Below are 25,000 nucleotides of genomic sequence, written 5' to 3'. Positions count from 1 at the left end.
CGATAATTAAACAAGAAACGGTTCTTTTTTACGGTAGATTGAGTCAAAATTTATAATGGTTTCTTGTTGCCTCCTCGTTTAATTTCTTTCTGCATTTGATGAGTTATGCATCGTTTTTTCCTAAGAGTAAAATTACTTCGCAATCGATATCGACCAAGCACTTAACGTCTTAAAGTAACCTACTTTAGTAACAAGTTGAAGTCTTATGTCTACACAAAGTACGAGAAAACGTTGCACACATTTGAGGAGAATTAATTTCGGCTATACAAAATAATATTTTCTGTGCAAACCACCAAGCCATCGGCGAACTTTTCATGGTTTATTGCCTCCAGTATCGAAGTTAAAAAATAACCCACGCAAAAAAATGAGATTCGTTTGAACGAAGTCAATTCTTATCTCTTAAAAACCATTCTAAGCGGTACAAAAATTTCGGCCTTCGGATGTAAACAAATAGATTTCAATCTCGAGTCGGTCGATATTATTGTCTGGTATTCAAGCGAAACGTTCTTAAAATAGTTTTGACAAGCCGCAACTAAAGAAGTGATTTCTGTTCCTGCTGCGTCCATCATCTTCTCTTGATTACTTTGTAAACAAGACAAAGTTATTGCACTCCCGATGAAGATTGTCTTGTTTGTTAGGTAAAATGAAAAAAGAACTGCTGTGATTATGGCATTGTAAAGGAGTAAAATGGATTCGATGATTGTGCCCCGTTTAATTACGCTAGCAAAACTTTTTTTATTAAAAAAAAATTGTCATTCTGTTTCTAACGCGGCTGTTTGTCATGGAGGGATAATTGGTTAAGGCCTCGATCATGCAGATTTTCACCATTTCGCCCTATGCATGTTTAATATTTTATGCTGCAAAAACGAACCGTTCGATCCACAGCAATATTGGGGAAAAAGGCATACATAAATTCCTTCTCATCTGCGGCTGTGTTCCTGATGGGGGCCTCCGGCTACAGAAATGTGCTCTATTTGTGTAAGGAGCATCTGCGTCTCTTACGGGAATTAATATGAGTAAAAATTTTGTAATGAATTATATCTATAGAGAAATTATGAAAATTTGCAATGAAACATCTCTGTATATTTTTCAAAAAAAATTTGATTTGTAATATAACAGATCCAAATTTCGCCGTTAACTAACCTCGAATAATTATTCGCTTTGTACATATATGCATATAAGAGAATCAGTGACCTCGCGATTAATTAACTGCGAAATGTTCGTCTGAAAATATGAAGGAATTGGTGATTTCGCGATTAATTAACTGCGAAATATTCGTCTGAATATATGAAGGAATCAGTGACTTCGCGATTAATTAACTGCGAAATGTTCGTCTGAATATATGAAGGAATCAGTGATTTCGCGATATAATTAACTGCGAAATGTTCGTCTGAATATATAAGGGAATCAGTGCCTTCGCGATTAATTAACTGCGAAATATTGGTCTGAATATATGAAGGAATCAGTGACTTCGCGATTAATTAACTGCGAAATGTTCGTCTGAATATGTGAATGAATCAGTGACTTCGCGATTAATTAACTGCGAAATGTTCGTCTAAATATATTAGGGAATCAGTACCCTGGGCACCAGAGGTTTTTCTCGCGTGCGGCGGGAATTTTCGTTGTCGGCCAAAGGCCGACACAGCTTTGGCCATAGGCCGAAGCCACGAGCGGCGAAGCCGCGAGAAAAACCTCTGGCACGGAGCGGTGCTTTTTACCGTCCCCGTTGACCTTTGAGCTTTTTTATCGGATTACATTTATGCCAATCACATGGACGTCTCACGTGGACCGACATGTGAAGAAATGTCAGAAATTCGATTAGGGCATTCAACGGGCAAACAACAATCACAATTGCACTTTTCGGATAGTCGCAGTATCCCATTTGGTCAAGACGTAAACAAAGACCTGGAATAAGCTGAAACAACAACGATTTACCGGAACCGCTTGGCAAGACAGCAAGAACGTCCTTGCGTTGAATAAAATTAAATACCCCACTTGTTTGCACATCACTTAACTTCTCTACACCGTCAAAACTTTCTAGTACATTGCTTATACTTTCCTTCAGTGCCTTCCCCAAACTTTCACAAACTGCCATCACAACACTTCTGGCAGTACGCTTACGTGATGTCAACAATATTCTTTCACGTGCTGGTCTATTCTTGTCGACCAATTGTAGCGTCTGTCTCTCAGGTGGTCGTTCGGAGCCAATCAGCCGTCCTGTCCAAAATCTGGACCAACTGATCTAACTGAGCTAACGATTGGTTCGACGCTATCAAAGGAATAGCGCTCTGGTCTAGAGGCTTTTTGCGCGGGTCACTATAAAGACTTGACTGAAAACCGGAAACCGTGCTAGAAAAGTCTCTGGCACCCAGGGTAGGGAATCAGTGACTTCGCGATTAATTAACTGCGAAATGTTCGTCTGAATATGTAAAGGAATCAGTGACTTCGCGATTAATTAACTGCGAAATGTTCGTCTGAATATAGCAAGGAATCAGTGACTTCGCGATTAATTAACTGCGAAATTTTCGTCTGAATATATTAGGGAATCAGTGACTTCGCGATTAATTAACTGCGAAATGTTCGTCTGAATATATGAAGGAATCAGTGACTTCGCGATGAATTAACTGCGCAATGTTTCCAGATGATGTGGACTGGATACCTAGTCTCAGAAGCAAGGACGTAAGAATTTTAGAGTAATGCTTTCTTTGTTCTTTTTAACATAATGGCGCACTGTGCTAAAAGAGTCAAATCATGGGAGTGACAACTCTAACAAACGTTGTTTGAGCAACACCATGTGAAACTTTGAGTCCTCCCGGCAATTTTGAAGATCCTTCCGAGTGTTTAGGTGACATTCTTGTAAAATGTCAAAACTTTGCTCTTTTTTTCTGCAGTATCCCAGAACTATGTCATATTTCCCATCAAAAAAACCCGAGTCTTCTCGATTCTTTTGTTTTTCTCCCGAAACAGGCCTTGTTAGAGGTGTCACCCCCTATTATAACCTCCTTTTTTAGTTCATCAATTTGTAAAATTTTGCTCAAACGATAGGCTGACTCGCCTTAGCGTAGAGATACCAAGGCTCTGCACTGTTATTGCAACTGCTACATGTCGTATTTACTTTTTCAACCAAGCTTTAACATTGTTTGTTCCCTTATCGCTAATGGTATCCCTAAGTTCTCTCTCTAAAGTACGTCACCCTTGCACACACTAAGATTAACATTAACTGAGTAGAAGCTTGATCGTTCACTTTTAGATACTAAATCTGCAGCCTTTTTGGATTTACCGATTGTGGAAATACCGAAAATTCTAGACATTGTACAAGCATACCAATGTGACAACTCAAACGAATAGTGAACTTCAAACGAAAACTTTGTAAGAATAGCTTAATTACAACTCATGAAGGTCGCAGCCGAGGTGAGCAGAAATTCTCAAACATCCTACAGTGAGAAATAGGAAAAACATGAACATTTCGCATTCAGAATTAATCGCGAAGTCACTGATGCCCTCATATATTCAGACGAATATTTCGCATTTAATTAATGGCGAAGTCACTGATGCCCTTATATATTGAGACGAATATTTTGCAGTTAATTAATCGCGAAGTACCTGATTTCCTAATAGACCTTATATATGTAGACGAACATTTCGCAGTTAATAAATCGCGAAATCATTGATTTTCTTATATGTGAAGATGTACATTTCGCAGTTAATTAATCGCGAAGTCACTGTTGCCCTCATATATTTAGACGAAAATTTTGCATTTAATTAATCGCGAAATCACTGGTGCCCTCACATATTCAGACGAATATTTTGCAGTTAATTAATCGCGAGGTCACTGATTTCCTTATATATGTAGAGGAACATTTCGCAGTTAATTAATCGCGAAATCATTGATTTCCTTGTATGTGAAGATGTACATTTCGCAGTTAATTAATCGCGAAGTCACTGAAGCCCTTGTATATTCAGACGAACATTTCGCAGTTAATTAATCGCGAAGTCACTGATTCCTTCATATATTCAGACGAACATTTCGCAGTTAATTAATCGCGAAGTCACTGATGCCCTTGTATATTCAGACGAACATTTTGCAGTTAATCGCGAAGTCACTGATTTCCTTATATATGTAGACGAACATTTTGCAGTTAATTAATCGCAAATTCATTGATTGCCTCATATATGAAGATGTACATTTCGCATTTAATTAATTGCGAAGTCACTGATTCGTATATATATGTAGACGAACATTTCGCAGTAAACTAACTGAAAAGTCTTTCGCTTCTGTAATATATATATATATAGAGAGGCATTTTTGCTAAATTTCATTTGTCTCTATAGAGTGACATAAATGCAAACTTTGCAATTGTAAAATCTCTCGTCTCTTACTCACTGTATAACTCCACTAAAACATTTTTTATTTGTTTCCTAATGCATACTCAGTGTTTCGTAAATGTCTTTGCTTTTATGGAATCAGTCTCTGCTCAGCTATCGATGTTGGTCCTGGATTTTTAATGTTGTTGCAAATTTAGAACTTCACATCCTTCTTGCATTCATTAAACAATGACAGCTTCATCGATGGCATAGGGCAAGGCAACCAACTGATAACATTGTGATTAAATGTTAGTTGATCCTCTCACTTGACTTGACAATTTAAGCAATTTTCTTATAAATTGGCAAGAAAATTGTCAGGCTAAGTGGAACGTCACTCTGATTGACTGGTTTTTGGTCAGGATTTTACAGTACGGACCATTACCATGGAAATGCTCCATTTCTGTATTTTTTCTCTCTCCCAGGAAAATTCAAGTTGAGTGAAACTCAGGAAGTTTTTAAAAGGAGAATTTAACTTTTTCATCTAAATAGTATAATAACAGCAAGTGGAATAATAGTTTTACATGTAAAAGGTTACTATTCAAAGTTCACTGATTGAAGAAGGTGGAGATAATGGACATGCATACACCAAGCGGAGAAATGTCCGATCCCTCAAAGAAACAATTCCATATAATAAACAACTTACTTAGACCTCACTTGCTTGGGACAGTTAACTGGGGAATATTGGCCCTTGTTTTTGTATTTTGTATGCGGTGTCCGTTCTGCCACGACCTCGGGCCAATATTCCCCAGTACAGCCCTAGGCCTCATGCTCAGTTATAGTAAAGACTTCAGGTATCTATAGTATAAAAGACAATATTGTTGGTTAAATTTTCAAGTTAAGTGCAAGGATTACTTCTACATTTTCGTCTATAAACATGCACTTAAAATATATGCACTTCTTTCATTATGGGAACACATGAGCCCAACAAATTGATGTGCTCCTAACTGTTTGACCTCAAAGTTCAGTTGGTAGAGCATTACACCAGCATCACAGAAGTCATGCCGGGTTTGAATCCCGTTGGAGCTGCACGAATTTTTGAGGTGTCTATGAGAGACAATTGTTGCTTAAATTGTCAAGTCAAGTGCGAGGGATCACTTCTACATTTTGTCTAATATATAATTCAGTGTTGGCATAATTATAAGGAAAAAACAGTTGTGCTACTTGTGCAACAGACATTTTGTTTCTAAACAATGATCTACCATTAGTTTCTTATTAACTGGAACTCATGAACATATACAACAGATTGTCAGTGTAGAGTTTTTGATTATAAGGGTAGTTTGAAAATCTGGCATGATTACACTGAGCAAGCAGGAAGCGTAGGTAATGGGCGCAGTGGTATTAAAGAAATATCCTTCCACCATTGTGTCTAGCTGGCTTTAATTTCCAGACACAGTGTACATTTTCATGCAGTTTAATTGAGTTGTTTGTTCTGTACTCTAGTTGCTCTCCTTCATGTTTTCCAGCTTACTTCTCCTATTTGCAGAAAAGCAGCATTTTATTAATTTTAATCTGCCTTGATTCATTTTTGCGGTCTCCTCAATTAGCTTGCCACTTTAAAGTGATTAGTCTTGTTATTATTATCATCCTCTATTCCACTTAACAAATGCATCAAGCTATATGGACGGTGGGTGCCTGGGATATAGAATTTCCTCTGTCTAAAGCCAATTGGGGGTGCTTTAGTTGTGATTTATGGGTTAACAACATCTGGGTCAACTAAAAGGCTAGCTAGGTCCCCTTGAACTCTTTCCTGAGAGCGAGACTTACAGATTTTACTTGTCAATTTGGGACACTTAAGGTGTAAATTTTTTAACTCGTTGGAGCCTAAGGTCCATGGTATGACTGAAAATTGAGCAGGATAATATGGTTAAATGCAACTTAACCTAGTTAACAACAAAGAGATGCTGGTTTTCTGCATGTGCGTTTAGGTCCACAAATAGAGCAGTCAGCTTTAATAGTGCATGGGCTCGTGGCAGTCTCAGTTTTACAGTTATAGCAGCCATTTTGAGCTATGTTGGCATAGTGTTCAATGATCTTCGTTTTTGAACTTTTTTTCTTAGCATCTTTAATAACAGTTTCTTATTTTTTCTGCCTCTCTATACTCCCCATTTTTCCACTGTGAACACAGTGTGACAGGTGCCCGGATGTCTCTATGTGGGGGCTCATGGCAGGGTTACGGGGATTGCCAACTGTGGGAGCATTTTACTGTCTAGGGGCCAGCTGATCACAGTGGAGGCCCCTGGACGTATAAGTCACTCTTCAGCTCTTCTTTTCGCTGGGTACGTGTATATAATGTGGCATGTCAGCTCCCTTGAATCTGCAGCTTAAAGGCTGGTTTACATGCCAGGATTAAGTGGCAGGATTTGTCGGCAGCATGAAAGTACTTGTTCTTGATGTCCGCTATTTTGATTGCTTCAATCTATTTTGTATGCATGCATGCCCTATATTTCTCAATTATTTCTGATTGACCCACAAGCTTCTCTGAGATTGTCGGTCCGACTCCAAAAAAATATGTTGCATTGCATTAACAGGTTTTCTGAATTGGGCCAATTTCCATTTTCACGAACTGGCCGCAAATCTGGTGTCAAAATACACGGGGTCGGGCCAACATTAATCTGCAGGCATATATATCGTAGCGTGTAAACTTGCCTTAATTAGAGATTCAACACTTTCCTTGAAATATGTGCGATTCCCTGAACTAGTCCATCAATTTTGCAACATCTTTCAAGGCTGTTCTGAGTGCCTTGAAACCAGGCTTACCAGAGGCAGTGAAAGATGTTAAAAAATAGAGTGAATTGCATAATTTATAACAGCTAGGTTGTTTGCAGGGAATTGTGAAAACTGTATGACTGTAACTGTAGTTTTTGGACATATTTGATGTGCTCACTATACACTCATTGGTGTTCTCTTGTGCTGGAAAAAAATTTAATCCAGTGGGAAGATAATGGAATCTGGCTAATTCCTAACTGAAACCACAAGAGAATTTTTTTTCAAAATAATTTCCTGCTTGCAGTAAAATATACTTTTCATTATTTGGGAGAAGATATATTTTAACAGTTAATTTTGCAAGCTTGTTTAGTATCATACAAATCATGTAGGTGAACGAAAGGAAAAATACCTAGCTTTCTGTTAATCAAAATTTATAGACGCTTAAAATAATTTAAGGGTCATGTTATCTTTTGAAATTTGCATAGAAATAAATTATTGTGTTTTCGTGAATTAAGATGAAAATCTGGAATTCAAAACAGAAATCTGAAAAGACCAAGAAATCAAGAAATTTAAGAGATTGCCATGAAATTTTTATGCTTCTTTATAAAGTCTTGCAGATTGTATGGTCTTCCACGAATATATTGGAAATTTTGACAATTTTGTTTAAAATTAATTACAAGATTTATCTTATGTGAATGGAATAGTGTGTATTCTAATAGTTCATTCTACCAACCGTAGTTCAGGTGCCTGAAATCAATAAACATTTGAATTTTAACACCATAAAGATGATATCTGGGATCATCCTTTTATAGAAGAATTCGAAGAATTGAATTTCAAATTTATTGCTGGTGTTTATTCCCCTTGAGGCATTTAGGTTAGGAGTATTATGTTATGTAACATATGATATGTTACTGTAATTCTGAATTAGCCTGTTTTAACGTAATGTTTAAAAAATGAGCAGCAGTGTTTTATCGGGGTTTAAAAACGCAAGGCATAGCCGAGTCTTTTTAGACCCGATAAAACACATGCTGCAAGTTTTTTGAACGGCTTAAAAAGCATTCCACAAAGTGTGTGTCCCTCTGGACTCAAAACAATGGTTTAAATTGTGAGAGGTGAATATTAGCATACAAGAAAAACAAGCTATGCCTTATTAGTATTCTTTATATAAAGAATATACACTAACGCCCCAGTAAAAATATTTTGTGATCACAGCGTGATCACAAATCACGCCCGTGATCACGGGTGTGATCACTCCTTTTAGCGTGATCACAAAAAAGGAAAGCGTGATGTATGCCTGACTGGAGTGATCACGCCCGTGATCACTCCTTTTTCATCAGTGAAGGTGTGATCACATATCACGGTCTGATTGATCGGACTTCTTATCACTTTAAGAGGGACAGAACCGGAAAATTATAACAAACGTTTGTCCGAGTATGTTCGAAAGCGAATGGAATTGTGTTCAACAATTTATTGGCCCGATTACACAGGCCTGTTATGCCCTTTATCACACAGGCCTGAACTTACGCGCTTTTTATTTGACCGAATATTAATGCCCGATTGAGAGAATATGATAGACTCCTCGCTAGAATGGACAAAGCTGCTCAGCGAATTCCTCTTGTCTGTGTATGAATTCATCACCCAGCCCATTACGTGCATAAAATAATGCAGGAAACCGGCATATGATGCTCGAAAATAAACAGTCACCATGCTATCACCGATGTGATCACTTTGCGGTTGATTTCATGGCAAATAATATTTTTTATGCACTCTCAACGAGCTTTGGTTTGCGCAAAGTAAATTCAGTTTAAGTTTCACGAAAACAGAGTCAAAGTTTCACTTGATTAGGACAAACACAGAGTTAAAAACTTCACATTTCAGTCATACAATAATTTAATTTAAACCAGCAGCTGCACTCTAATGCTCTGACATTTTACATCTATAAATAAATCCTCACTAAATAAGATCAGCAAAGACTAACCAGAAAATTAATGCTTGCACAATTTTTAGTTATGTTCATTCACATTAGGAAAACGAGAAATCATCCACGCATTGTTGGGTAGAATATCAATGAAGACACATTTACGTCTTATCTGCTCCACGGATATAACAAATGTCCTTCCCGAGCGTGGTTTAATGTGCACGTGATGTTTTACGAGGCATTTATTGCGGTACTTTCTTAAAACGTCACGCGCGATATCTTTGTTCTGCTTACTGTTTGTTAAAGAGTGTAGTACTTCAGTGCATTCTTGCTCATTAAAAAATGGTAATGGGTCAGAGTTTTCCTCCAGTTCATTTCCAACACAAAGTCCAAAGTCATGTATCTTTAAAAACAGTGTCACTCTGCCATAACAAAGCGTATTGTTTCTGTCTGTATATTCAATTACAGTTGAGTCAGTTTTGCGTGTTTTCGTGCCCAGAGAATAGAACTTCTGTCCGTCATCACTCTCAAATCTGCGAAAAGGTTCAAGTTCATAATCTGTGGGCAACTTGTTTGCCATTACAAAGACCCTTACGAAGGTCTGTATGTTGCTGTCGATGTTTCTTCGTTCTTTTCCACTTAAGTAGCCCCCTTGAATTTTGGCAGACACTTTGTGAGAACTTTTAGAACAACCTGTAAGACTTCGCAACAGCATTTTGCTGTCCTTAGGAATGCCATTATCTTGCAAAACTTCTTTCGTAAAATTAGAAAGGCCGAAACAAAGACCAATTGCACATCCAATTTGTTCCATAGCGTGATGCGTTCCATGAACAAGTGGTTTGATAAAAGCATTCATGCTTTCAAAAGCAAAGCAACTGTACGCCCATAGTGGTCCTCGGCGTGAGACATAATAAGCTAAATGCTGCAATAAATGGACATTCATGGTGCATCTTGTTGGTGCATACAGTATTCCCATTAAAAGAACAAAGTCTTGTAGCATGACGTCTGCCTGTTCGAGATCTGCGCTCGATATTGAATGGGAACACAAGATTCCAATCGCTCCGACAAGAAGAGACCAGTGAAAAATGTACAAGGGATTTAGGATTTTGCAGAAAACTGGCAAAGAATAGTGCAGTAGCCAGTTTTTGAGTTCTGTTGCTTTCCAATGTTTAAGATCTTCTAACGATCTGGGCAATCTCCCTACGATGTCTGGCGGCTTTATCAAAAGAAGTTTGCGGGACATAGACGAAGTCTTTGTCCCTATGTAAAAGACTTGGCCCTTGTTTCCATCGGACATTTGTAGATTCATAATGTACTTTACAACTCCAAGACAAACGGAGTGCATCCAATCGATTGCAAATGAACGTACTAAATCGAACGGATACGAAACCTTCACAAAAATGCTATGCCCCTTAACTCCCATGACCGCTTTCTTAATTGTGGCCTTTGATGCAAATTTAAGTTGATCTTCATGGGTCCTTTTCTCGGGGCTTTTTTCAAAAGGCCAGTATCTGTGGATGTTGTTTGGCCCATAGCCAACTCCTTCTGACTTGCAAAGATGGCAAGCGCATTTACCATTATAACGTTTCATATTCATTAGGTCAGCTCGTGCAGGCAAGTCGGCTGTTGCTACAAATAACATACATCGGACATTGATATCTCCATCTGCACTGTCCGGCACATGTATTCCACTCGAATTTAGAACATTCAGCTTTTCAACCAAAGGGTTAAGAAATGTCAACATGTTTGGATCATGTTTGTCACAATAGATGTAGGCAGGAATAATGAACTTTTTTTTGAATCGGTGTTCCTTTGGGAGCTCGTTGATCATGATATAAACCGGCCACAAATGGCCAGCCCTAGAAGACGAATATTTGTTAACTCCATCAGTGTTAATTGTAAACGAAATATTGTACAATTGTGAAAGAAAACCCCCAGGATGTAAGAAATTCTTGTAGTCAAGTCCGTGGAATATGTCATGAATACTGCTACAGCTAGCTGCACGCTTTACCTGCTCTTTTCCTTTCTTTAATAAGTTCACAAATTCAGAATCTCTGAATAGATCTTTGATCTTTTCTTCTAAATGCAAGTCTAGAAAACTCGACAGTCCTGCCTTGCTGCATTTGGCATTTGGGCACTTGTCGGTTTTAACAGCCAGTAAACAGTTAGTACAGTAATTTATCTTTGTAGGTTCCTTGGAGCCGAAGTATTCTTTCATGATCACTTTCATTTTGTACACGGACTGAAACGTTTGTCTACATCGGTCTCCAAGCAAAGTGGTTAACAAGCGAAGGAGATCTGCCCAGGCTGCTTTACTCAAATTGTGCTTTAAAACAAAGCTTACAATTAAGACACACGATAAAATTTTCGATATTGTGCTTCCTTGAAAAAGTGGCTTCTCCTCGTCAGGAAGTGTAGTCGCGGTTTCGTTTTCTCGTTCGGGGACGATATCTTCTGGTTCGTTATCCCACTCTTCACTTTCCGTTCCAGAAACACTATCGTCACTATCTGAAAATGATTTTCCACTTTCCTCCGCTGACGAAGAAGTGGTGCTAGTATTGAAGGCAGCTTCGTCTTCGAACTCATAAGGAGAAATCTCTTTTTCTTCATTCTGAATTTCCACAGTCGTGCCGATCTGCATGTCTTCATTTATGTTTGTCTCACTTATTCTTTCCGCTGATCCAGCGGTGTTCATTGAAGCTTGCAAAGTGCTGCAGGCTTCCCGCACAACGCCATGATATCTCTTTAGTTGTCTACTGGGATTCTCTTGATCTCTGAAAAGTGTATATTTCCTTTTCATTTTGCCTCCGGTCTTTCTATGATAATACTGAAGCTGTCTGGATTTTTGTTTTGTTTCTTCAACTTTGCTTTCCCCGTGTATTGGGTTTTCATTTTCGCTATCAGAACTTGAAGATGTTTTTTCGCTGCTTGAAGAACCGTCGAGGTTGTCCATACTTAAACAAAAATTGTTACCGGTATACCAAGTGATTAGTCCTTATTTTACATGGCATGACATTCATGCAACCATTAAACACTTATCTGTCATGTAAGTCATTAAACAATCTTGCAAGGAATGTTCTCGTGATCGCAGTAAACGCGAAGGGGAAAAAAACGTATTTTAAATGGTTTAGATATCATATCCAACCTGCAATGACTTAAACACAACGGATTCATAAAGTTATCTTTACTCAGCGAGTTGAAAAAGGGGATCGAAGCATGTCTACGTTAAGGAATTTGCGTGCATGCTGTTATACTTATCTGTCATTAAAGTCGTTTGGCAGGAGAAGATTTTAATACAAAGAATGTTTTGATTACATGACTCACGCGAAGCTTGTAGCTCTTCCATTTTTAGGACAAAATATTTTTTTCTTAATCTTAGTTTGGCTTCAAAAAATGTTTATTTGTATATCGCTAATGGTTAAGATTACAATGTTTCTTATGTTAAATGGACATACTGATATTTATCTCGCGACATTCACCGCTGTAACAAATCCCTGCTCTTCGAGTATCAGTTTACCCATTCTCCAGTGAGAGGCCAGTTGAATTCAAAGCGGGACATTTGAAATCTTCTCTAGGACAGTTAGCGTGCTCTTGGTGTTTACCAATCTTTCAATAGTTATCTGTGTGTCTTTTGGCTAGAATCATGGCGGTTTTCTATGCGGTAGAATTTCCATTAGAGGATGCTAAGTCTCGGGGGCCTCATGTTGTGCCGGAAAGCAAGGTTAAAGAAGAAAACGGCTCTACCCGGGTTCTGTGGAAAGTTGTCGATGAAAATGGTGAGCTAACAGAGGAATATTTTAAGGCAACAAGCCTTAAGAAGGGCACAAAGAAGGAGTGTGGCGAATTTATTGACCGCCTTAAGAAATCGCGTGAAAAGGCCGAGATCAGCAATCAATCTGAACGGAGCCGAAAGAAGCCTCACAAACTTTCTGACTACTATGACTGTGAGAGTCTTGCGGAGCAGCCAACAGCAAAAAAACCACGGCCTACAGTAAGCGAATTTTCATTGAAAAATGTTTGCGCAGATCTTGAAACAATGGAGTCCGATTCAGAGTCATTTGACCCAGAGGCTGAAGAAAAAGCAGTTCTTGCCGATTGGCAACAAAAGGCACGTTCCTCGAAGGTGGGGAAAAAGAAGAAAACCGCCAACGGTTCTTCCCGCCAAAACCGAGAGTCACTACCACCACAAGAAGATTTGAGCTCTAAGGAGAAGAAGAGAAAACCTAGGGCGAAAAAAGACAAGGAAAACGAAGAGAAAGGCTTCAGTAATGCAGGGCAGAAGAAAGCAAGATCTGAAATTGCGGAGAGCCAGTCTATTGACATTGGCAAGACGGTCTCCCTTAGCATGAAGTTACTCCTTCACGGGAATGAAACAGAAAGACCCGTTGAGTTCAATATTTCTGTGGATCCAGAAACCACATTCAAAAACTTGAAAAGCGTAATAGCGCAGACGACACGAATTCCATCTGACAATCAGCTCCTGGTTTTAAAAGGGCAAGAGTGGAAAATGGATGAAAATGGTCGAATATGTGACGACTGGTCAATCGATGACCTGGTGGCAATATTTGAAGAATGTAAACCCTCAAAGGGTAAGTTAAGTTTTATTTCAAACAATCTTGAAATGCATGAATTTTATTTCTGTTCCTGTCTTATTCTGTGTGACTCATCAAGATGCTGACTCAAGTCGCTTGCTCTAGCATTTTTTTCTCTATTGTCAGCAGCAAACATTTCAGTACAAAAATAAGTGGATACCACTGAGAAGAAAGCCGACAGTTGCCGTACGTAAATATTTCATAACTACAGGTAGACGAATCATGTGCATTCACTTGCAACGGAAGGAAATATGCAAAGTGGAAAGAGATTTCATTTCAGTTTTTGTATTTGCTCTTACTTGTAGCTCTTGCAATTCTATAAGACTCAGGAACTACCCTGGTAATTGAACTGTTTTGACTTAATTTTTAGAGTTCAGTAAAACCATTGTCCCTGAAACCCTGGATGGAGAATTCCCTGATGAAGTTGATGCAAACAGCGACTTTGTCCCACGCAATCAGTCAGAGCAGGAAAGCGACCAATCAAAGCAAGAAAAAGAGAGTGAGTTAAATTTACTCCTTACATAATTTTTCAGAGAAATTGGAACTAGATCTTCCGGGATTATTGAATTAGTGAATCCTTCATTGTTTTATTTGTATCAAGTGATTGACATCCTTTGCATATATGTCTTAATTTTTTTGACTTCTGATTTTCTCATGGCAAACTTGTTAATAAGTTGGCGCATCGATGCCATCTCCAGGCGTTTTGGCCACGTTAATTAAAGCTGTCATTTTTTTCATTGTGTTCACCATAAAGATCATGTTAAAAATTTCAGGTTTTTCAATTTATAGCTTGTCTTTGGGAAAATGAATATTTTAGAAAATGCTTGAGGCAGTTTTAGTGTAGTGGTTTTCTAACATTACAGTAGGGGCAGCAGCAGTAGTGGGGTTGTATACGAGAAGGTGTAGGACTGTAAACAGTGCTGCACATTGTGTAAACAAGTGCGCACTCCAGTAGATTAATGCAAATTAGTCGCGAACAGTCATATAAGATTGACCACGAGTATTTTTTTTTCAAAAGTAGCTCTTGCCAAGCATCGAACAACTTTTTGTCAATAGTACTTTCTTAGCCATCTTCAACGCTATTAAAGACTCCACTGGTTGCCAGCTAAGTCTTAAAGGGGCTAGGTCACGCAATTTTAGGCAATTTCGGCACTGATCGAATGGTCATAGAATTAACTAAAATATCAAAACAACTGTTCAAAACTATAGAAGAACTCTAACAAAACACAGGGAGGCTAAGAAGGGACATGGATGGACAAAACTGGAGAGGATTGAAATGGATTGAATTTGAGTAAATTTGAAAAACGTCGGCCCACCTTTTTTCAAATTTATATCAGTCTGTATCGAAATGTCATTTACAAAGCTGGAAAATCATTCTCAGTTGTTATGTGGCCGTGATTTTGCAAACGAAAGACTCTTGCTCTGCCAATTTGACGTTTAGAGCTCATAATCAACAGAATTAAACAAAATTACCTAAAATAGCGTGACCTAGCCCCTTTAATTCGCGTCATATTTGGGAATCTAACTTTATCACGATATAGTAACGTGACATATTCCTAAAACTAGAAGTAATCATAGATTATGAGTGCGTTCGTGTAAAGGTGTTCTTTTTTGTCCTATCTACACTCCCTGCTTACCAGTATCAAAGTTATGGAGAGTTGAAAGCGTGACAGAAACCGTCATTACATCCGTCCTATCCCCCACTCGAGAGAGTTTTGTCAAGTTAGCTAATCAGTATGCAAGCCACCGACATTTGCTCAAATATTGGAACCAAATCTTTCACAGATGGAAGTCAGAACATAAAGATGCCATGCATCTGATTGTTATCTTTTCACATAGGAAATCATTGCAGCTCTCTTATTATAGCTACATTTGTATAAATCATAAAATGATACATTTAAAAGTTACAAAATGAATACGCCGATGATGTAGCATTAATGCACTGCTCAGAACTTAAAAAGTAAATTATATTTTATTTACGAATCTTGCAATAAACTGGGTGTATTTGGTGTATCAATCAATTTAAAAACTACATGGTATTGGCACTGATTAATGGCATTTCATTTTTTTCATATTAAAAACTGCTATTTTGTTCACATTGAGCTCAAAGCAATAATGTCAATTTCTTTTTGCCTTTTATTCCTCAGATTTTGGAACTGGAAGATATCATCACAACGACCTGGAAGAAAAATTGGCCAAAATCCTACACCAAGTGTCTTCAATGGCAGATCACCTTCATAAGCTCACTGATGCTATCAGCAAATTTGAAAAATGTAAAGCCTGTAAAAAGAAATACTATAAATCAGTACACGATGCAGACGTAAGTTTGGAGTACAAGCTGCCAAGTATTGAACTAACACCACCTCCCTCAGTCCCGGCTCCACCAAAAGCCTTCAACTCGAACAGCCCACCAGTTAAATCTTCTTCAACTCCTTTATGACCTCAGAAGAGCACGCTGGGAGACCGATTGCAAAAGCCTTGTAATGAGATGGGGGCCGACAAGCAGTCCACAATGCTTATTGGTTCCCCGATTCGGGGAGTGTACGTGCTAAGGAAAAAGGTGGAACAGCTCCCAAAAAACACCCCAAAAGGATTTGCCCTGAAACTTTTCGAACTTGTATTTAGCAGGGACGAGGCAAAGACTGGAAGCGTTGAAGGGAAAGGCGAGAAACTTCTGAAGCTGGACCCAAACAGAATAGCAGCGGTAAAAGAATGTACAGAGCTGACGTTCTCTGCCAATGAAAATGTTGAGTGGGCCACAATTAGAAAATGTATTGATGAGAAATGCAGAATGGTCCGAAATAACAGGTGTTTTGTGTGGGCAGGAATAAACATAACAAAGAAAGAATGAAGGAAAGATTACATCACTACTAAAAACTAAAAAAGGACCATTTTATCGTTGCTAAAGACATTTAAAGGACTTATATCGTTTATAACATTACGGGATGTGTTCTAGTTTATTTTATCAAAACAGTTATTATTATTATTATTATTATTATTATTATTATTATTATTATTTTATTATTATTATTCAAGTTTGGTTCAAGCAGTATAGATGGGTGTTTCAGTAATGCTGTCTGCGAAGCTTAAATTACGATTTAAATAGTGTGTAATCGATTTCAAATGCTACTTGAAATGTAATTAAAATAAGTTTACTCTTACTGGAGACTTGTAGATGATTGAAATTCATCTTTGTCTTAAGTCGCGGACAACCTTGCAAGTCATTAAGGTACGTGGCTTTTCACATTTGCATATGTACAGGAACCCATATATTTTCATTCACTCTGAGTTAAATTACCGACGGCAGAATCCGAAATTGGGAAGTAAGTTAAGAAACCATCCAGCAAACGAGTCTGACTAAAAAGGGGACTCTTGTTTGGGTCGGCAGGCTAAAAAACGCCGAGGTGAAATTGGGGCTCCAAATTTGTCGTACGTGATTTTCTTTTCATCTGACCTTGATTGATTCAAGGCACTTTTAATTCATTGGCCGTGATCACAATACTTTCTGTGATCGCGCTATTATGGCAGTGTGATCACACCGTGATCACAGAGTCAATCACGCCTAAAATTCGTCTGGCCATAATCACAAAATTCTTGTGATCACGCTATTTTCACACTGTGATCACGCCCTGTGATCACACCCGTGATCACGGCGTGATCACGCCTTTATTTTTACTGGGGCGAGTAGTGTTTTATCAGGATATAAAGCTCATACACGTGACGTTTTATTGGTGTTTTGATAGGCTGTTAGGCTCATGAATTATTAATGAGTTTTTAAAGTTATTGTTATGCCCTGGAATTATGGTAAATTAAAGGTGAATCTCAAAAGGTCTTGAACATCTGAGCACTAGTTTGTTAAGTCCTTGAATCAATTTTGGATTAAAAATAGAATGATGCAATTACATGAATTATATATATATATACACCAACTTCTTTTAATTGAAGATAACCTTAAAAACACAACTTGTCCCTCTGTAAGGGTTCAAATCAGTTGGCTTAGCATGATATTTTGTTTTACTTTGATGGTAATAATCTGGTTATATTAGTACTTCACTTCAGCTTCAAGTCTGACCATTTACCTGCCTTTGTAAAACAGCAGGCTTGCATGTACTTCACTTTTATCTTGACAGGGTGACGACAGGGCTCTAAGTTCTTCATGATATGTTCACTTTTCATTGTATCCACTATGTTAGAGTTGACATCATGTTTCTTGAAGAGATCTTTGTTAAGTTTTGTACTAAACAATGCTAGATTAATATTTTTAAGCTGCTTTTAGGCTGTAATATTTTTGTCTTATTTTGAGTATTAAAATGACTTAAACTAATATCAATTATTCTCAATTAGTGCGGCAAATTTGTTGTTATATTGAACTCAACAATACATAGGAATACAGTGTAACACTTTCTGAACTCTTGCTAAACAAGTTTGTCTACTTTATTGTATGGGAAAGCAGTCATTCTATGGGAAAACAGTCATTCTGAAATTAAGTGTGTAGTAATGTGTAGCTTAATCCCTCAATTAACTTATTTAGTATCTACTAGTGGCAAATTGACTGTGAAAATATTATTTAGAACTAGCTTTGATCTATCCTCCCATGCAGACATTCAATCAATCAATCAATCAATAATCTTTATTTATTATTATTCAACTTGCAAGAAAATGTCGCGTCAAAGTTTCATATTTAGCCGGCTGTAGTAGTACGGTAGGTAGGACAGTATAGAATACGAATGAAGGGGTAGTTTCTAAAGAAACTGTGGTGCTGCGTCGGTGGGGAAGTAGTATACAAAAATTTGGTTTTATCAACGGAGTTGATAATGTAAATTGGCCACCGTACAGAGATTCTAAAAGCTGACGTTTCGAGCGTTAGCCCTTCGTCAGAGCGAATGGCTCGATTCGCTCTGACGAAGGGCTAACGCTCGAAACGTCAGCTTTTAGAATCTCTGTACGGTGGCCAATTTACATTATCAACTCCGTTGATAAAACCAAATTTCAGTATAGAATACGGCCTGCTAAATCAGCCATAATCACAGTGCACAGTGCTATCTGAGAATAAAATAAAGGTATTTATCAGTGCTTCAGTCTTTTGTCACCAAGTAAGACATATTTTTGTTCCAAATCAGTAAATGTTGATATGCTGATAATGGATTTGTTTTGTTTTCTTTGATGTGTAGGAGATGACAGTAAATGATGGAGGATTTTTGAATGCAGTCAGGGATGGAAGTTGCACTCATGTGTTAAATTTACTAGATAACAATGGCATTGACTTGGAGCAGAGAGACCAGGTCAGGATGAACTTAAGATGAAAATAATATATTTATTTGAAGTGCCCCAAACTATATTCACAGTAAAATATCTTACCACACAGTGAAGGCCCACTGGCTGATAGCTAGATGATAATTATTATCATCATTATTATTTAATAGCTCAGGCTTGCGATCACAATAAATTATACACTTAATTTATGGTCCCAAGAGAAACAGTTCCCGTGGGGGAGGGGACTCCCATATAAAAAGGACGGGGGTGCTCGTCGTACGTTTTAGCGGTTAAAAAAGCGGCTTTGGTACCTCTTAGGGTGTTCAGCCTCAAAAGATCCACAGCAGGAGCTTCAGGGATACCTTTTAGGGTATCGAGCTGAAAAATTATGACAGGAGACATTTGACGATTGACTAATTTTTAATTTTGTCTAATTAAAACCCATAATTTGGTACCTCTTAGGGGTGAAAAAAAATTAATGCCACACCCAGAAGACAGCATCTTGGTACCTCTTAGGTGTTCTTTTCAAAATTTCCAACAAGCTCCCCCATCATTTTTATATGGGAGTCCCGGCCCCCTCCCCGGGTTAGTTTTGTTTTCCTGAGAGTCCTGATTGTCGAGGGAAACATCAGGACTCGAGGGAAAACTAAGTTTCGCAAGGGACCAGATGTTAAGAGCTTTGTTATACCGGTATATTTAGACTTTGCCAACAGCAGTTGCAGCAAAACATCCGGCTTGGGCAACAACTGCGGAATTGTATCCCAGGTGGGATACATTTGAATTTGATCAGGGGCATGTGACCAAGAATCAACCAATCACACTCCTCGTTTTGCTGAGCGAAAGTCCAGGTTTATAACAATTGATGCCGCTAATTAACAACTACCGGTATAAAGAAAGATGTGAACTTTATATATGCAAGACTTAATTAATGATCAGTGAAATGAAAAGGTTTGGGCCTAGAAAAATAAAAATAAAAACAAAGCAAATTCATTGAACACCTTCCACAAATTATATTTGTTTCACTTGGAAATACCAGACACCAATGTTTTAAGCAAATCCCCTATATTTGCAGTAGTTTTGCCTCTGATGACTTGGCTTTTTCAAGGTATGAGTCTGTTTTCTAGTAATCATAGGATTTTTAAGGGAGTAATAATAATGATAATGATAATGATGATAATAATAATAATAATAATGATAATAATAATAATAATAATAATAATAATAATAATAATATCAAATGAAACCATGTTGTCTCGCAGTGATGAGCGCAAATTTCTATTGCGTCAAGTAGCCTGAAAAATTTTCAGGACTTCAACGGGATTTGAACCCGCGACCTCGCGATACCGGTGCGATGCTCTAACCAAAATCCCGTTGAAGTCCTGAAAAATTTTCAGGCTTCTCGACGCAATAGAAATTGGCGCTCATCACTGCGAGACAACATGGTTTCATTTGATTTCATACCCGCAGTGCAATATATGATGCATTTCATGTATATATCTTTCAATAATAATAATAATAATAATAATAATAATAATAATAATAATAATAATAATAATAATGACGATCAGAATAACAGTTATTCTTCATGCTGTTTTACATTTTAGAATGGTCAAACCCCCTTGATTATTGCTGCAGAAAAAGGTAGCTTGGAAATTGTCCATGAGCTGATTAAGAGAAATGTTCAAGTAGATGTACAGGATGAGGTATAAAAGTAATACGGTATTTTTATTGTACTCATATGGTGCTTTAATGACAAAATTTCCAAATCTGATTGGTCATCAGCAGCTATGAGTTCAGAATAATTATTATAATGAATGGCAAGAGCCATATCAGTTTCGACCACTAACAGAGTTAATTAGTCCTCATTTGGGTAGGACCTTCTATAGCGCACGTTCACGCTTTTACTTTCATTCTGGTTGGGTCCTCTTTTGCTTTAATTGTTCCGAAGCACTTTTTGAGATGCTGAACTTTTTTCAAGGAAACCCTCTTTGTACCTGACGTCGAAATGAAGCTTTTGTACCGTAAAGCCATTTGTCAGCTCCGGGCACTCGATCAGTTGCGAAGGGCAATTGCAGCTCATTTCACTCTAATTTGCCATTTCTTAGTTCAATGACACGAATAACTTGCGTACAAAATTAGAATTATAAAAGACCACTTAAATAATGACCAAATAATGACCATTTGAAAGTGATTGGAAGGTCATAATTTCTGTTGTCGCAAAAATACATCTGTTTTCAGTAGCACTGGACCGCCGATTGTCCGAATATCGATCGACTGACGACTATCGTCCGACTGTCGATCGACTGTCGACCGATACATCGTTCCAGGCTATCTACAGTATTAAAACTAGTACTATATCCTCCTCACTGCACACTCGTTACCTCATCGCATAAGATTAAGTTATGGGAAGAGTCCGCGACTGATGAGGCAGTATGCATGCAACGAGGATACAAGCAGATAGGAGCTTGGTCAACCGCCACCAGGGGAGGTGGGCGGGTCGCAAAAGACGACTGTCTTTGTGGAGTACAGGACGAAAAGACCACGCTCCAAGCGGAGAGACCAAATTTAAACTGCAAATGGCGCAAAGCATTACTGGCGCTAATAATAGCACGGGCGAAAACGGGGGAATGCGATAGAATAACAGCAGTGAGAATATTGCTATTTATTTTTTCTCAGGATGGTTGGACAGCTCTAATAGCTGCTTGCAAAGAGGGACATTTTGACATTGTGAAAGAACTCTTAGAGTGTGGAGCAAAAGTGCAACTCCCAGACTTGGTAAATGAGTAGCATTCTATTCCTGCTGAACGGTTTCGTGAAGTTTTATCGCAAAGAAATACCGAGGAATGAGATTTTTTGACGCTGTGGTCACGCTAGAATGGGCCAAGAGCTATCTTTGGCTATCGTCCATCCTGTCGCACGGCAAAAATTTGAATTTCTTCTTCTCGGTCTTTCATCGCTATGAAACCACTCGAAAAAGCTTGCTCTGCGGGCAAGATCACACCATAGGCGGGCTAAACTCCCGTTACGCGCCATGCCTCGTTCAAAAGGTGGATAACGCTATGGAGCGGATAAATCACTATTCAGCGGATAAACACCAGCAAAACCAATTGAGTTATCCAATGGATAGTGATTTATCCAGTGGATAGCGCTATCCGGCACCCTTTGGTCAACTGGGGTACGAACGGAAAATGAAACAGAAAATGAATGGTTCATTGTTATATTGTTTGCTTACGTTGTCGTCAAAACCTAAAATTTGGTGATTCACGTTGTTGTTTTGTGGAGTTTTTGTGGAGTACGGAAAAGAACTGCACGGATTTCGTGCTGCTCGTAGTGGGAGGCGCGGTGGCGTCATGGTTAGTGTGCTCGACTCCGGATCGAGTGGTCCTAGTTCGGGTGCGTGGAATTTTGTTCTTGTTTGTGTTGTGTTCTTGGGCAAGACACTTAACTCTCACGGTGCTTCTCTCCACCCAGGTGTATAAATGGGTACCGGTGAAATGCTGGGGGTTATACAATACAATACAATACAATACAATACAATACAATACATACTTAATTGACCGCTCCCCTTAGGGGCTTTTCAGGGCCAATGAAACACAACGAAACAACAGAACAGAACAACAACTGTTAAGAATCCCAACAAACCAGTTGGCTATTTACAAGTGCAGCTGGGAAGTTGAACCGGGGACTACCAGAATCAAATTCAACGAGTGGTCAGAGCGGGTCTTGAACCCGGGATCTCCGGATCTCAAGGCAAGCACTCTAACCACTGGGCTACACTGCCTCCCTTAACCCTGCGATGGACTAGCATCCCATCCAGGGGGGAGTAGAAATACTCCAAGTCGCTTCATGCTAAGGAAACCGGAGATAAGCGCCGGCCTGATGGGCCTTCTTAGAGCTCGTAAGCAGTGCTTTTCGTGCTGCACGTGAAAAATATAACTTTGCACCGATCATAAGTCTTTCGCGAGTGTGGACAAAGTGTCCTATTTAAAAATAAACTAGGTATGAGCGGTTTCAGAGTAAAAATAAAAAATGAAAGGTTTAAATTTGTATGCTACCGTTGTAATCAAAACCTCAAATTGTTGACTTCACGTCGTTGTAATAGAGAGAGCTTCGACAGTCGAGAGCTTCACATTTAAACGCGAACGGCAAAAGTGACCACGTAACCATGATTTTCCCGCCTTTTTTTGCGTTTGCCGGCTGCTGCTTGCCGTTTTTACGTGAAAGTAGGCATTTTCGCATTTTTGCCCAATACGTGGAATTTTCTTCCCGTTTTCCTTCAAAATAACAATTTGTTTGTGGATAAAACGAACCCTAAAACCACTTTCCCGTCAGTCAAGCTAGGAGAAGGTAGGTTTCGTGGTTATAGATCGTGCATAACTGACTCCTTATCGCAATTTTCTTCGTGAACTCGCGTTGACTTTCTGTTGACTCACAAAACAGCTTCATCGAGACTTGCATAATTTGACAGGTGAGGATTTTCATTTTATGTAGGGTCTTCTTCTCCAAACGATGCTTGGGACCTTTTTGTTTTTTTGGTAACCAAATACGTACTCGGGTTTAACAAAGTCCTTTACGAGTTGCCTTGCGTCGCGCGAAGCTAAAGCCACAATCTTCACTCCACTTTAGAAACGGCAGGCCAATGTTTGCCATTTCACGAAGGTGTGATGCTAATGTAAAGTTCTCTAATGTCGAGTGCCGCAAAAATATGTGATAAAATCTGTGCTGCCCGTAGCACGATTATCTTTCCCCTTTTAAAGTAATGACAAGGTTGCTGCCTAACGGTCGCCCGCTCGCCTGGGGCGCCTTATTTGCGAGCGCGGGCGACCAAATTTCCGAACAAGTATCCCGAACGGGCGCCTTACTTGATTAATCCTCACTCACATGTAAATATGATCCCAGCTGGAATTAATTAATTCTGGGCTCTTGAAAAAATGACTCGGGCTACTAACTATTAACGTTGGAAGCCCGAAGGGCTCCCGGACAATTTTCTTAGGCAGCAGCCTTGGTAATGATATAATTGCTTTTTAGCATTGTCGTTGCCGAAGCCTTTGTCGTTTCTTTAACTCCCTATTAGAAAACATATTAAGCGATAATCAACGAAATTTACAAACCAAGGTTAACAGGAAGTTATTAATTCTAGGGCGGCTGGTCTCCATTAGTGTGGGGTTCGTACAAAGGTCATGCAGATATTGTGAGGGAACTGCTGGATTATGGTGCTGATCCTAATGAACGAGGACAGGTAACCGTCTCAAATTGCTTTGTGTGATCAAACTCTAGGATAATAGAGAAGTTTAGCGTGTTGTTTACGTTAAAACGTCAAATGGTTTGTCATAAAAGCTTTTCTCTCTCGTCTGAGACGTTTCTCGATATCTGCAGCAACCTTCAAACCACTAAAAGTGAGCCAAATCAAAATTTTTGGTATAGCCCAAGTTTCAGCCGCACCTTTGCGTTTGACGTAAACGCAAAGCTAAATCCCTCAGTTGAGCCACTTCCCATCAAAGGTAGGGAAGGTTTAGGAGAATTCACAAGGCGCGACTTACTTCAAAGGTTTCTCTTACACTTCAAACGGAGCTCAATTATAAGCTTCAGGAGTCCACGAGTAGGAGCTTGCCTCTCTCGATACGAGCCCAATGAGTCAACCTTAGGGTGTATCTTTCTATTTTTAGAACGGTACGAGTTCTTCTGCTCTGCACGCACTGTTTAGAATGTCAATGCCCAATCAGAAATAAAAGTTATTGTCAAACGAAGACAAAAGTAGCAAAGCAAGGCATGCAAATTTCGTAAATTTGCTTGTTAAAAAGGGACTGACAAAACATTAAGATGTGCAATTTACACAAAAAGAATGACATGCATATATCAAGATGTGATCACATCACGCATGACGTTCCCCTTGACCAGCGGTCGGATAATATTCCTAGCCTCAGGTAAGAAGTGCTCGAATCTCGATGTATATATCACGAATCTTGATGTATATATCAGGATAGATATATAAAGACATGGGCGTTAGTAGTTATGCTGTGTATGTTAGAGCGGTTTTCAATTGAGTGTCGAAAGTAATTAGCGAATTACTTTGGTTTTGCATCTACTTCACTCAGTGATTGGTTCAAAGTTCTCGCACCACTGTTTCAACCAATCAGAAGTGAAACCAAAACCAATCGTGGCTCGC

At 38.7% G+C, this 25,000-nt stretch overlaps 1 protein-coding gene and 1 long non-coding RNA gene across 2 annotated transcripts in view; one reads left to right on the top strand and one right to left on the bottom strand.

The window, feature by feature from the left end:
• Positions 1 to 25,000, top strand: part of LOC137999756 (kinase D-interacting substrate of 220 kDa B-like) — an 80,622-nt gene that overhangs the window by 7,546 nt on the left and 48,076 nt on the right. Inside the window, exons 3-6 of the mRNA XM_068845650.1 lie at positions 18,753 to 18,863; positions 20,439 to 20,537; positions 21,511 to 21,609; positions 23,975 to 24,073. Coding sequence (XP_068701751.1) covers positions 18,756 to 18,863; positions 20,439 to 20,537; positions 21,511 to 21,609; positions 23,975 to 24,073 — 405 coding nt within the window. The 5' untranslated portion in view covers positions 18,753 to 18,755. The remainder of the gene's footprint in view (positions 1 to 18,752; positions 18,864 to 20,438; positions 20,538 to 21,510; positions 21,610 to 23,974; positions 24,074 to 25,000) is intronic.
• LOC137998938 (uncharacterized) lies at positions 15,535 to 16,851 on the bottom strand. The gene is made up of 2 exons (XR_011122848.1): positions 16,744 to 16,851; positions 15,535 to 15,861 (listed from the first exon to the last, which is right to left on the bottom strand). It is a non-coding gene; the product is annotated as an uncharacterized lncRNA (long non-coding RNA).

Source organism: Montipora foliosa, chromosome 4, assembly GCF_036669935.1.
Source record: "Montipora foliosa isolate CH-2021 chromosome 4, ASM3666993v2, whole genome shotgun sequence".
NCBI classification, from domain to species: Eukaryota; Metazoa; Cnidaria; class Anthozoa; order Scleractinia; family Acroporidae; genus Montipora; species Montipora foliosa.
This window is presented reverse-complemented; position numbering and strand designations above follow the sequence as displayed.